Here is a 15,774-nt window from a genome sequence, read left to right as displayed (position 1 = left end):
CCGCTAAAACTTTTTCTCTTTCAAGAAAATAACGAGAGCACCAGAAAATAAACAAGTCACATATTTTTTGTGCAAAATTTGTGACTGTTGTGCCACGATTCTGGCGCTCAGCCCTTAATAAATTTTCCCTAGTGTCTCCATTATATTTTTTGTCTATTTTATTTTAGACATGGAAACAATGCATAGGTTTTACTTATGCTTTACATGCTAAAGCTATGGACTCAGGGACCTTATAAAGGTTATCCTTCTTTAAAAAAAAAGAAACTCATCTTCCGATGTTATGTAAGAAAAGAAATTCAGTGGTCCTACCAGACTCTACTATACCCACTACAGCCGTACTACTGGAATAGTGGTCATGTGCTGAACGCTGATGTCAGTAGCCCCTTTAATGACTATGAACCACTGTTAGTCAAGGGACTACAATACAGCAACATCTTTCAAAGATCCGTAATTATAAAAAAGTTAACAATGTAATTAAATTGTGCATAAAAACTTACGGTATTACTGGTACAGTCACATAAAATTTTGTATAGTTACACGTGGAAATGTATAGTTTCGCCATGTAGAATTCCTCCAGAGTTCTACATTTTCGGCATGGCCATCTATTATGGTCTGAGCTTCATTTGGTCATGGTGACATCTGGAAATCTCTCTCAACCATATCATCTCATTACTGCTCGAAGATTAGAGATTTTATGCTAAATGTGTGTTCCACAGAAGGTCACTGTGTCTCATCAAAGCAAGGACATCCGAAAACTGGACAACACTTTAGGAATGCCTCTGGTATCTAGCTTATTAAAACATTTCATTCAGTGCAAAAAAAAAATTTGCAGACTAGATATGAATAACAGAGTCACAGAGCCTATAAACCCCCTCCAAAATAACTACCCGGAATAAAGAAAAAAAAATATTGAAAGTAATAAATGCCACTGACATGTGAAAAGCGCTTTCCATACAGATACTTAATCTGCTCTGGAGGCTATATTGTTAATTAATGGAATTAGAATTAAGTATTTTATCATTTCAGAGGTCAAATATACACACCTTGGTCAAGGGTGTTGTCTCCTAAAGGGGGTTTTACACATAGCGATATCACTAGCAATATCGCTAAAGCGTCACCCATTTGGTGACGCAGCAGCGATATTGCTAGCGATATCGCTATGTGTGATACTTACCTCCGACCGGCTCCCCCGCTGTCTGTCGTTGATCGCGCGAGATCTTGCAGCTCCATTTCTCGTTGGGCGCTTCCTGCTGGCGCCGACGAGTGACACGTGGACGCAGGCGGGAGGACGTCAGGATCGCCGTGTCTGAAAGGTAAGTAACGACCGCTGCGTCATAGCTGCATCGCTGTGAGATCTACCTGTTTGGCAGCTCACTGGCGACCATTTAGCGATGCACCAGCGATCCTGACCGGGTCATATCGTTGTCGGGATCGCTGGTGCATCGCTAAATGTAAAGGGTCCTTTAGACTTCAGTCACCCTCATTACACAAACACATGTCCCCTGATCTTCATTCAATAAGCACTCACGTTTATACAGCCTGGAGGTGGAAAATCTTCATAAAAATGATGATATGATCAAAATACTCACGTGCCTAATAATTCTGCACACACTGTATGCATGGAAAAGCAGTTTCTGACAGCTTTAAAAAAAAATGCCTTTTTGAAAGGGAGATTTGCATGTAACATTTGTTATAGTCTCTTGCTGATCCACTCACGAGAAAACAAACAGGAATCTCCAGGGATAAACTAAACTTGGGTGGTCTGGTTTTACCTCAGTGTGGTGACCCCCTAGACGGCTCTTTAAGTCCTGTAGCTTTGATGTTCTGTTCAATTATGTCCTCCTTAATATTGGCATAACTTGTCATGCCAACTGGAGACACAGCCAATGCTCGCTGTGTATAACCTGCTCCCAAGCCACCATTATTATCCACTTGTTTCATAAACTGATCTCAGTGTCATCACCTAGATTGAGTCTAGTGCTTGAGCAGGTAAGTTACAAACTCACCAATCAATGACAGATCCTTATTAGTGATGGGCGAGTAGCATCGTTGCTCGGGTCTCCCGAGCATGCTCTGCTGTCCTCCGAGTATTTTGGTGTGCTCGGAGATTTAGTTTCTGTCGTCTCAGCTGTATGATTTGCAGATGCTGGCCAGCCTGAATACATGTGGGGATTCCCTACAAACAGGCATTCCTCACATGTATTCAGGCTGTTCAGCAGCCGCAAACCATGCAGCTGAGACTACAGAAACTAAATCTCCGAGCACACCAAAATACTTGGAGGACACCCGAGTATGCTCGGGAAAACCCAAGCAACGAGAATACTTGCTCATCACTAATCCTTATGTAACCTTTAACTTTTGAAGTTCCTTTTAGAAAAGTTTAACATAAGTTTCCACATAAGATTTAATTCGAGGGTTGTCATTTTCGGAAGCTCACTGAAGTACAGAGAAGGTTGCGTGCGGAGCCCTGAACTCTTTTTGCATTGTTGTCTATTTACAATGTTCTTCACTGAACACCAAATAATAAGCGTGCAATAATACATTCAAGCACTCTTATCCATGAACAAAAAGGATTATACACCGCCAAAGCAATTTTCAGATACAAGTCATCTAATATTGTACCTCTTTAAAATAGGCTGCACTTCAAATTGCATTAACATTGTGGAGCTTCTGACTTTCCACTGCAACGGGAAAAAGCTTTTAACATTCCTTCTATGAACCATATTTGCTTCTGATCTTAAAACGAGCTGAGCATCTACTTATACACCATGAATACAAATATAGAAAGTGTTTGTGACATTTTCATTTAGTTTTATTGATTTTTTTCCCATGCCATAAGGAATGGTATGTATGTATATATTTTAAACTGAATCTTAGCTCCTTTCAAAAAGGTTGTTCAGGGTTTATATATTCATGACCTATTTTTAGAATATATCATTAATATCAGATCGATGGGGACCTGACACCCGGCACCTCCCACCAATCAGCTGTCAGCAGCTCCTACTATGGCCAGATGCAAAGAGTAAAAAGCCAAAACAAGACAGCTCAGCACACTGTATAGTGGCCATTCTGGGGTACCACGGCTCAGCTTCAATTCACTTCAATGGGAATTGAACTTGCAACATCTGAGAAAGTCTGTACACAGTGTACATTGCAGAAATGACAACCAGCAGTTGGGCGAGGGAGCCGGGGGTTGGACCTTCCCATTGTTTAACCTAAGAATAGTGTGTGTGATGGTGCTCCGCATCCTGCATCTATTTCCCAATTTGGGTTTTAGTTGGATTGCAACTCTGAGTTACATTTGCCTAAAGCAAATATTGAAGATTCTACTTTTCCAATCTCCTACCGCTTATCTAGCATTTTCGTAGAAATGTCATGGGCTTTCTGGCTCTTTACCACTTTACACACCCAACAATTTCAATGTAGTGGCAACAAAAGAAAAGCGTAACACCGGCCTATTACTCTATAACAGATGGAAATTAATGGTGCTAGTGACGCACAGGGAACTTTTCACAGCGAAGTTTGTAGTAAATTTAACTTCTAAGGCAACGATTCATCATGCCGCCTGTCTTGTATGGGCCATTAAGACTGGCATTGTAGACATCAGACTTGGGGCTCATGCAGATGACTGTTGTTTCGGTCCAGTTGTGATCCGTCAAAGCATCATATCGCACTCGGACCAATATTACTCCATGGGTTTGTGCACATTTCTGAGTGCTCCATGGAAAAAATTGCAGCATGCATGATTTGCCTTTTGGTAATCAGATGGCACTTGCCCATTCATGTCTATGGGTCCGTGGAAAACATCGGACTGCATTTGGATGAATGGAGAAGATGGAGAAACTATTTTTTGTTCACTTCATCTTTGAGAGAATCTGATCACTTTGTGATTAGTGTAATTGGCCCAATTTTCTCGGATGGAGAACAGACAGTCCTTTGCACCTGCCCTTAATCAAGGGGGCTTGCTGGAGTACAATGCACTTAATTCATTATGAGGCACATGCTACTTAATACCAAAAGAGAACACCTGAATGATCAGCCAATACGAATTATATAAAAAAAACTCAAAAAATATTTTATTGAACAATTATGTCACACAAATAAACAACACAACATAGAATAGGACTAAAAAATTGTACAAGGGACAACACATGAGACCCAATACAGCAGAACCCCCACAGCAGATATCAAATAAATATTTAATATATTAAGATCTCATTAGATTAGTCTGCGGAATCACCCATTGCAATGAAAAGCATGAAACAAAATGGCTATAGTACATAAAGGGCCATAAGTGGCACTCTAAATAGATACGTATATAACAATAAGTAATCAGTTAATAAGCACCATACAATCTAGCCTGGAGCTGCCATAGAATTAGGCCTTGATTAATTAGGCACATCTCTTAACTGGCTTTCACTGACACTAGAAAGGACTGGAGTACATAACTGGTGAAAAGACTGGAGTACATAACTGGTGAAAAGACTGGAGTACATAACTGATGAATTTTATGGAACCAAAGTGGCATCAATTGTAATTAATTAGACAGGAAGCCACGATCTGTCTCACCCATGCTCTGTCATTGTTGCCAATGCTGCTTGTTGCTAGTAGTGGGAATGTGGACAGAGCAGGAGACATTGCCGGACACACATCAGGGGATCAGCTGAAGTTACTGAACCCCAGTAACACAGGAACAAGTGTTTATTGTGCAGACGCCACTTCTGAGCAGCAACTGGCGGTGTTGGATGCCAGGGGAAATACTAGAGACAGGGTGGATCCAGAGGCCTAGTTGGAGAAAGTTTGAAATCAGTAGTAGTGTGAATGTGGAGGCAGCAGAAGACATTACCGTCCACACAGCCAGGGCCGGTTTTAGGCAAAGTGGGGCCCTAGGCAAAGTTTAAAATGGGGCCCCAAATGCTAACATATTGCACATCACACATTAGCATTTTGATTGTATTTACATGCGCTGAGTTCAGGCCGCTAAATGATCGACAAAATTGAAGAAGTCGTTCAATACTTGTTTCCCAGCCTCTTTCCACCATCTGAGAAAGAATGATGGGGACAGAACGATCACTAATGGATCACTAAGGATGTGTGCACACATTGCGGTTTTTGCTGTGGATCCACAGCGGATTTGGTCCTGCGGATCCACAGCGGATTTGATCCTGTGGATCCGCAGCGGATTTGGTTCTACGGATCCGCAGCAGTTTCCATGCGGTTTACAGTACCATGTAATCCTATGGAAAACCAAATCCACCGTGCACATGCTGCGGAAAATTCCGGGCAGATTTGCTGCGGTTTATTTTCCGCAGCATGTTACTTCTTTTTTGCGGAACCGCAGCTGCAGTGTACGTTCCGGGACATACAAATCAATCAATCTCTCTCATCCGCACTGCCAAACCTCACTAAAACCTGCATCAAATCCGCTGTACACATGCTAGGAATCCGCAGGAAAAATGCATGTGTTTTACCCTGCGGTTTCTGCCAAGAGATATGGATTCTCTGCAGAATAAGCCGCAGACTAATCCGCAACGTGTGCACGCACCCTAACAGATCACCATACAGTATCATGTTATCAGCAGCATCTACAGTTTACACCCCATAGTCCTCCATATAATATAATCTGCCCCATAGTCCTCCATATAGTATAATACACTCTTCAGTCCTCCATTTAGTATAATACACTCCTTTTAGCCCTCCATATATTAAAATACACTGCTCAGTCCTCCATATAGTATAATACACTCCCCATAGTCCTCCATATAGTATAATACACTCCTCAGTCCTCCATATAGTATAATACACTCCTCATAGCCCTCCATATATTAAAATATACTGCTCAGTCCTCTATATAGTATAATACACTCCTCATAGTTCTCCATATAGTATAATGCACCGCCATAGTCACCCATGTAGTACAATTCACTTCCCATAGCATAATGCACCCCATAGTTCTTCATATAATGTATTCCCCATAGTCGTCGATACAGTATAATGCAGTCCACATATAGTATAATGCAGCCACCCAATAGAGCATAATGCAGCCACCCCAGAGTATAATGCAGCCCTGCCATACAATATAATGTAACCCCCATAGAATATAATGCAGCCCCCCTCTTATAGTATAATGCAGCCACCCCTTAGAGAATAATGCAGCTACCCCAGAGTATAATGCAGCCACTCCACAGAATATAATGTAACACCCCATAGAATATAATGCAGCCTCACCCCCCATATAGTATAATGCAGCCCCTCCATAGAATATATGGCAACCCCCTCCTAGGATATAATGCAGCCCCTTATATAGTATAATGTAACCCCTCCATAGAATACAATGTAGCCCTCCTCATATAGTATAATGCAGCCCCCATCGAATATAATATAATACAGCCCCCCATAGAATATAATGTAGCCCCAAATAGAATATAATACAGCCCACCTCCCCATAGAATATAATGTAGCCCCCATATTATATAACACAGCCTCCCCCTATAGAATATAATGTAAAATGTACCCCCCATGGTATAGAAGATAAGATAATACTTTAATTGTCCCACCATGGGGAAATTCAGAGCATTACAGCAGCAAGGCAGGAACAAGTACAGATACAGATGCATAAAGGCATTACATTGACAGTAGGTAGGCACATATACGAAGAAAAAAAAAATGTAACCGGACTGTCACAACTTTGGATCTATCAGTTCTCTGTTTGGGTCGTTCTCCGTTTTGGACAGTGCTGGTTATACAGCCTAACTGCAGCAGGAAGGAAGGACTTTCGATAGCGCTCCCTCTCACATTAAGGATGAAGTAGCCGGTCACTGACAGTACTGCACATCTTTGTCACGGTCTCATGCATGGGATGGGAATCATTCTGCACCATGTAGCTCACCTTGGCCAGTATCCTCCTGTCGCCTACTTCCTGAACTGGGTCAAGGGGGCATCCCAGGACAGAGCTGGCCCTTCTAATCAGTTTGTCCAGCCTATTCCTGTCCCTGGTTGATATGCCACTACCCCAGCACGCCACACCAAAGAAGATGACTGATGCCACAACAGAGTTGAAGAAGGATGCAAGGAGTGCCCCTCTAACTCCGAAGGCTCTCAGCCTTCTGAGCAGATAAAGCCTGCTTTGGCCCTTCCTGTACACTGCATCCAAGTGATGGGCCCAGTCAAGCTTATTATTGAGGATCACACCAAGGTACTTATAGGTGTCGACTATCTCAATGTCCTTTCCCTGAATGTTCACCACTACTGGTGGATTTTTGCCCTTGCGAAAGTCCACCACCAATTCCTTGGTCTTCCCGGAATTAATCCTAAGGTGGTTCCTCTGACACCACTCCACAAAAGTTTGGTTAGTATCTCTGTACTCTCTTTCATCTCCTCCTGTGATGAGGCCTACTATTGCAGAATCATCAGAATACTTCTGCAAGTAGCAGCTAGATGAGTTGCACCTAAAATCCGCAGTGTACAGTGTGAAGAGAAAAGGGGCAAGAACTGTACCTTGAGGTGCCCCTGTATTGCAGATCACTGTGTCTGACACACTGTCCCGAACCTTTACAAACTGAGGTCGGTTCGTGAGGTAGTTAAGGATCCAGGTGGAGAGTTGGAGGTCCACACCAACAAGGCCCAGCTTGTCTCTCAGTAGACCTGGCTGTATGGTGTTAAAAGCACTAGAGAAATCGAAGAACATTATTCTCAGTGTTCCCAGGTTTCTCCAGGTGAGAGAGAGTCCTATCTAGAAGGTGGATAATGGCATCATCCACACCAATGCCCGACCTGTAGGCAAACTGGAGAGGGTCCATATCCGAGCTCACTAGAGGACGGAGACGTGTGAGAATCAATCTCTCTAATACCTTCATCAGGTGTGATGTCAATGCTACAGGTCTATAGTCATTAAGGTCTTTCGGATAAGGTTATATAACACAACCGCATAGTATATAGCCCAGGACCACATGGTATATAGCCCAGCACCACATGGTATACAGCCCAGCCCACCATGGTATACAGCCCAGCCCACCATGGTATACAGCACAGCATGGTATATAGCCCACCATGGTATAATACAGCCCACCATGGTATACAGGCTGTATTCCATGCTGGGCTGTATAATACAGCCCAGCATGGTATATAGCCGCCCCAGAATGGTATAATACAGCCCAGCATGGTCTAATACAGCCCAACATGGTATATAGCCCCCCAGAATGGTATAATACAGCCCAGTATGGTATATAGCCCCCAGAATGGAATACAGCCCAGCATGGTATAATACAGCCAAGCATGGTATATAGCCCCCCCCAGAATTGTATAATAAAGCCCAGGATGGTATAATACAGCCCAGCATGGTATATAGCACCCCAAAATGGAATAATACAGCCCAGTATGGTATATAGCCCCCCAGCATGGTATAATACAGCCCAGCATGGTATATAGCCCCCCAAGAATGGTGTAATACAGGCTAGCATGGTATAATACAGCCCAGCATGGTATATAGCCCCCCCAGAATGGAATAATACAGCCCAGCATGGTATATAGCCCCCCCAGAATGGTATAATACAGCCCAGCATGGTATATAGCCCCCCCAGAATGGTATAATACAGCCCAGCACGGTATAATACAGCCCAGCATGGTATATACCCCCCCAGAATGGAATAATACAGCCCAGCATGGTATAATACAGCCTAGCATGGTATATAGCCCCCCCAGAATGGTATAATACAGCCCAGCATGGTATATAGCCCCCCAGAATGGTATAATACAGCCCAGCATGGTATAATACAGCCCAGCATGGTAAATAGCCCTCCCAGAGTGGTATAATACAGCCCAGGATGGTATAATACAGCCCAGCATGGCATATAGCACCCCCCCAGAATGGTATAATACAGCCCAGCATGGTATACTACAGCCCAGCATGGTATTTTGCCCCCCCAGAATGGTATAATACAGCACAGCATGGTATAATACAGCCCAGCATGGTATATAGCCCCCAGAATGGTATAATACAGCCCAGCATGGTATAATGCAGCCCAGCATGGTATATAGCCCCCCCAGAATGGTATAATACAGCCCAGCATGGTATAATGCAGCCCAGCATGGTATATAGCCCCCCAGAATGGTATAATACAGCCCAGCATGGTATATAGCCCCCCAGAATGGTATAATACAGCCCAGCATGGTATACTACAGCCCAGCATGGTATTTTGCCCCCCCAGAATGGTATAATACAGCACAGCATGGTATAATACAGCCCAGCATGGTATATAGCCCCCCAAAATGGTATAATACGGCCCAGCAAGGTATAATACAGCCCAGCATGGTATATAGCCCCCCCAGAATGGTATAATACAGCCAGCCCAGCACAGTATAATACAGCCCAGCATGGTATATAGCCCCCCAGAATGGTGTAATACAGCCCAGTATGGTATATAGCCCCCCCAGAATGGTATAATACAGCCCAGCATGGTATATGGCCCCCCAGATTGTTTTAATACAGCCCAGCATGGTATAATGCAGCCCAGCATTGTATATAGCCCCCCCAGAATGGTATAATACAGCACAGCATGGTATAATAAAGCCCAGCATGATATATAGCCCCCCCAGATTGGTGTAATACAGCCCAGCATGGTATATAGCCCCCTAGAATGGTATGATACAGCCCAGCATGGTATATAGTCCCCCAAGCATGGTATGATACAGCCCAGCATGGTATATATCTCCCCCAGTGTGGCCCCACAGTCCAGTACTCACAATGATTTAAAAAAAAAAAAAAATTCTCACCTTTTTCTCGTGCCTGCGCTGCTGGCTGCTCCTGTCTCCTACTGCTCTGTCTGGCACACAGTGAGAGCGCGATTACGTCATCGCGCCCCCGCTGTGTCAGAGGCAGAGCGGGGAATGATGGAAGAGGGAGTGTCAGCTGACGCTCTCTCCTCCATCACTGCCTCCTTCAGTGCGGCGGCAGCGGGAGTCAGCGCTGGGGGCATGCGGGGCCCCCCTGCCTTACAGGGGCCCCATAGCGGCTGTGTGATGTGCCGCTGGCTGGGGGCCCCTGGAGGAGCGGGGGCCCTAGGCAGCTGCCTGGTCTGCCTGGCCATAACGCCGGCCCTGCACACAGCAGGGGAGCAGCTGGCGTTACTGAACCCCACTTACACAGGAGCTAGTGTTTTTCTCTGTGCAGATGGCACTTCTGAGCAACAACTGGCTGTGTTGAAGCCCAGGTATTACAGTTCAGGTGGTAGAAACATGAACACAACAGGAGACCTAGATACTGTTGCCAACCAATTATTTATTCTGGAAGAGGACTAGCAAATTCTGGCGAGATCCAGGCCTTGTTCATTGTCAGAAAAGTAAGCCGGTCAACGTTATCGGAGGATAGTCGCGTGCGACGGTCTGTTAGTACACCACCTGCGGCACTAAAGACGCGTTCTGATAATACACTGGCAGCAGGGCAAGCCAGCACCTCCAATGCATACTGGCTAAGCTCTGGCCATGTATCCAGCTTAGAGATCCAAAACTTGAAGGGGGAAGAGCCGTCTGGGAGTACACTGACAGGGCAAGACATGTAGTCTGTCACCATCTGACGGAAACGTTGCCTCCTGCTGACTGGAGCCGTCTGTGATGGTGTAGACATTTGTGGCGGGCACACAAAACTTTGCCACATTTGGGCCATACTGGTCTTGCCTTGTGCTGAGGCGCTGCCTCTGCTCCCTCTTTGTGCAGAGCTTCCTCCACTGCCTCGACGCACAGAGCTGCTTTGTAAAGCACTAGCAGCACTGCTCTCAGGTGGAATGGAGAACATGATGGAATTCACCAGTGTGTCTTGGTACTCCCGCATTTTACGCTCCCGGTTCAACGGTGTTATGAGGCTTTGTAAGTTGTCCCGGTAGAGAGGATCTAGGAGGGTGTACACCCAATAATCAGCCGTGTTGAGAATGTGGGCGATGCGGCGGTCGTTTCTCAGGCACTGCAGCATGAAATCAACCATATGCTGTAGACTCCCAACTGCCCAAGAAATGCTGTCCCCTGCTTGAGGCGTCATCTCAGCCTGATCTGCATCACCCCACCCTCGCTGTACAGACTGACTAGAGCATTGTGTACCTCCCTCCTCTGAAGAGATGTCTTCCTCCTCCATTGACTCCTCCTCATCCTCCTCACTAAGTGTCCCCTGCCTAGGCCTTTGTGAGGAACCACGTTGCGCAGACTGTCCAGAAGCAGATGGCATTTGTGAGTCCTCATCCTCCACCTCTTCCAAAACCTCCTCCCTTAGTGCTTGCAGTGTTTTTTGAAGCAGGCAGTTAAGGGGGACAGTCATGCTGACTAGTGCATCATCTGCATTCGCCATCCGCATGGAATCATCGAAGGCATGCAAAACGAGGCAGATGTCCTTCATAGAGTCCCACTCAGTGGTGCTGAAGTGTGACCGGTTTGTGCGACTTGTTTGCGCCTGATGCAGCTGGTACTCCATTACTGCTGCCTGCTGCTCACACAACCGCTCCAACATATGTAACGTTGAATTCCACCTGGTGGGTAGGTCACATATGATGCGATGTTCCGGAAGGCGTAATCGGCGCTGCAGAGCTGCAATGCGCGATCTTGCCGTGCTGGAACGCCGCAAGTGAGCGCACTGTATGCGGACCTTGTGCATCAGTGCATCAAGATCCGGATAGTCCCTCAGAAAGTTCTGCACGACCAAGTTGAGCACATGTGCCAGACATGGGATGTGAGTGAGGTTGCCTAGGCCCAGAGCTGCCACCAGATTTCAGCCATTGTCACACACTACCAAGCCTGGCTGGAGATTCGCTGGCACAAACCACACGTCGCTCTCCTGCTTGATGGCATTCCACAGTTCCTGCGCTGTGTGGCTTCGATTCCCCAAAGAAATTAATTTTAGTACGGCCTGTTGACGTTTGGCCATGGCTGTGCTCATATCGGTCGTAACAGGCTCCTGCAGCGCTGATTCTGAGGAACTGGAGTATGAGGAGGAGTCAATGTGTACAGACTGGATTCCTGCAATCCTTGGAGTTGGCAGAACACGTACAGCGCCACTCTCACTCTCAAGATCCACAACATTGACCCAATGGGCAGTGAGGGAAAGGTATCGTCCCTTTCCATGGGTACTGGTCCACGCATTGGTGGTCAGGTGGACCTTGCTACTGACGGCGTTTAGTAGCGCATGTTTAATTTTTCCCTCCACATGCTTTTGCAGGGCAGGGATGGCTTGTCTGCTGAAATAAAAGTGGCTAGGCACGGTGTATTGTGGGACTGCCAATGCCATGAAGTTCCGGATGGTGTCAGTCTCCACCAGCCTGAATGAGAGCATTTCAAGGGCCAGTAATTTTGCAATGCCAGCATTCAGAGCCTGTGCTCGGGGATGGTTTGCTGAGTATGGCCGCCTTTTCTCCCATGCTTGTGCTACCGATGGCTGTAGAGTGGCCTGGGAGTGTGAGGATGAACGGGAACGTGGTGCTGTGGGTGGAATAATCAAGTAGGCTAAAAAAAAACGGCACTCCAGAGAAAAAGGAAGGTTGTTCGGTGCTCAAGTAAGGTTTCCAACCCATAAATGTGTACAAAAATACTTGGCACTCAAAAATGAAGAAGCAGTATATTCTTTATTTAGCATCCAGACAAAAATAGACTCACATCGTATGAACGTTTTCGGTCCAACAACGGACCTTCATCAGAAAGGTTTTTTGGTTTATTTTGGTAGAAAACTGCAAAAGATACCGATAGGGTAATAGATATCCTTAGGTGGTAGCAAAGTCTATGCTGCTGGTATTATATAGAGGCTGGAGCACGAGTCTATCTGGTTTGAATTAGATAAATGTGACTGGATAAAGCAGGGCTACAGGAATGGGCTAACAGCGCTAGGAGTGCAGGCTCTGCAAACAGATACAGCGCTTAGTGCCTGCAGGAGAAATCCAGGGTGTCCTCCTCACACGGCGGCACCCTGGATTTCTCCTGCAGGCACTAAGCGCTGTATCTGTTTGCAGAGCCTGCACTCCTAGCGCTGTTAACCCATTCTTGTAGCCCTGCTTTATCCAGTCACATTTATCTATCTATCTATATTTGCGGTATCGGAATGCTCAACACTAATGATGACTGTTCATTCGGTTAAAAAGAATCTGTCACTAGGGTTTTGCTGCCTAATCTGAGAGCAGTATTCTGTAGATACAGATACCCTGACCTGATTCAAACAATGTGTCACTTACTGGGCTCTTTTTTGTAGTTTTGATAAAATCACTGTTTTATCAACAGGAAATTATCACTAGAGGACTAGTAAACTTGCTGCCCTTTAGTGCTCCATATTCATGAGTTCTGTATAACCTTGTTGTAAGAGGATCGGTGGGTAAATCATCCAGGTGGAAAGAGTTTAGTTTTCATTTAATAATATGGGTGCCATCATTGTCAATGTCTTATGTTGCCTGTTGTAGGAAGGTTATAACAACAATAAAAGGAAGAAGAAAAAAATAGGCTAAAATGATAATCTGATATTTGTTGACAAGTATTGTATCTGAGAAAATGATTATAGACACGTCGTCTCCTGAAAAACTTCACTGACGCAGATTTTTTTGTCTTTCTGCAGACAGCAATTTTGTCTTGGGGAACGCTCAGGTGCAGAACTTGTTCCCCATAGTCTATTGCTCCGATGGGTTCTGTGACTTGACCGGATTTGCCCGAGCTGAAGTGATGCAGAAGAGTTGTGCCTGTAAGTTTCTCTATGGCCAGGAAACCAGCGAGCAGCTAAAAGTGCAGATCCAGAAAGCTCTGGACGAGAAAAGGGAGTTTAAGACGGAAATCATTCTTTATAGGAAGACTGGTGAGTAATAACGCGCGTCAGCGTGTCCCATCATGATGATACTGTTATTTGTGCAGGTATTCCTTCTTAGAACAATAGACTTTGAATGTGTATTTCACATATAGGATATTTTATTACACGGTATTATTTAGGAAATACTTAATTAGCACGAAGTCAATAAGACTAATAATATTGATGAGTCTACGTCATGGTACAATATAAAAAAACTGTGTAAGAAATGTTCTAGGTGTAAGAAAATATTCCAATATATCACAATATATATGCCAATATATCTACTGAACGGCACTGAAAATAAATGAATGAATTGATAATTAATAAACCAAGTCCATCAGGGATATGCTAACTTACTTTATGGTAATGTGTTTCCATTTCAGGCATAATACCTCTTCTCCATAGCTGGCCATGAGTTAGGGCCCCGTCACACATAGCGATCTCGCTAGCGAGATCGCTGCTGAGTCACAAGTTTTGTGATGTAACAGTGATCTCACCAGCGAGATCGCTGTGTGTGACAGCGATCAGTGACCGGCCCCCCTGCCGGTATCGCTGATCGCTGTACGAAAGCCATGGGCTTTTCTTTGGTCGCTTGACTCCCACTGGCCAGCACGCATCGCTGCGTGTGACAGGCGGGAGACCAGCGATCAGCTGGTAACTAACGTACACATCGGGTATCCAACAGACGTGCGTCCCTTAGAAACCCGATCTGTACGTTAGTTACCAGCGCGCTGATGCAGGGAGCATGTTAACTAACGCACACATTGGGTATTTAAGGGACGCACGTCCCTTGGATACCCGATGTGTACGTTAGTTACCAGCTCCCTGCATCAGCGCGCTGGTAACTAACGAACACAGCGACGCCACGCGCTCGGCGTTGCTGTGCTGATCGCTGGTGAAGCTGTCTGTTTGGCAGCTCACCAGCGATCACATAGCGACTCACCAGCGATCCTGACACTTTGATATCGTAGTCGGGATCGCTGGTGAGTCGTTATGTGTGACCTGGGCCCTTACTGTAATGGCAGCACCACCGTTTCTTCCAGCTCTGCTTAACTGGCAGATCTCAGCCTATTGTGTAGACTTGTCAATTATGAAGCGTAAGGCAGGAAAAAAACGGAGCAGATCCACTCCCTTGACTAGTCGTCTTAATCAGTTTTATCTCCAGTCCCGTTCACATCTATGTTTTCTCTGAAATGTCCCAGTGTAGATGTCTGTAATGAGGAATCCAGTCTCCAATTCATGCCGCCTATGCTTTATGCTGTGTGAATTACATCACAGGTTCTATTTAAAGTGGATCTGTTAACAGATGTCACAACACAAACTGCATAAATAGATCCTTTAGACCTGATGAGGTTGGTATACTTACTTTGGAATTCTAAGTCAGAATGGCTGTATAATCATTTGTGACTTTTTTGGCTCCTTCAATTGTATCATCATTGGAAGCACTTTTGTAGGCTGTAAGATCGTATTCATCAATGTAGAACATGCATCACTTCATAACTCCTGTATGTATAATTGGATATATTACAAATTTAAACTTCTTCCAAGTGCTATGAAGCCATTATATACGTGGCAATACTCTATATGTGCCTGTGTACAGTACTGCTTAGCCACAGTGCAAGACTCAGGAGGGAAGAAGGAGCTCTATTTGACTCTTGGAGTACAAGTTTTCATAGATCAGTCTAAGGACTTCATACACAGAGCCCCTAAGTGCCAGAAGAGCAGATTTTCCCCTCAAGTGACTTTGACTTCATTTTGGAAATTGAACCCCTGTAGTAATTTATCTACAGGTGTAGTGACAATTTTTACTCCATGGGTGTTTTTTAGAAACAAGCAGCAGTGGATGTTGATGAGTCAAAATTGCAAATCTGCCATTGTAGTTCCTGAACATTGTATTACCCATACATTATGCCCAGCTCCTGCTTCTGGATACATGCATCGGTAAATTAGGCAGGCTCTCATTGCTTCAGAAATGC

At 45.0% G+C, this 15,774-nt stretch overlaps 1 protein-coding gene across 1 annotated transcript in view; it reads left to right on the top strand.

The window, feature by feature from the left end:
• LOC141054283 (voltage-gated delayed rectifier potassium channel KCNH8-like) overlaps positions 1-15,774 on the top strand; it is an 883,800-nt gene that overhangs the window by 303,826 nt on the left and 564,200 nt on the right. Inside the window, exon 2 of the mRNA XM_073551561.1 lies at positions 13,574-13,807. Within this exon, the coding sequence (XP_073407662.1) occupies positions 13,574-13,807 (234 nt within the window). The remainder of the gene's footprint in view (positions 1-13,573; positions 13,808-15,774) is intronic.

Source organism: Dendrobates tinctorius, unplaced genomic scaffold (genome assembly GCF_039654945.1).
Source record: "Dendrobates tinctorius isolate UK_male_01 unplaced genomic scaffold, ASM3965494v1 ptg000177l, whole genome shotgun sequence".
Taxonomy (NCBI): Eukaryota; Metazoa; Chordata; class Amphibia; order Anura; family Dendrobatidae; genus Dendrobates; species Dendrobates tinctorius.
Note: the sequence above shows the minus strand (reverse complement) of the source record. Positions and strands in the feature narration are given on the sequence as shown.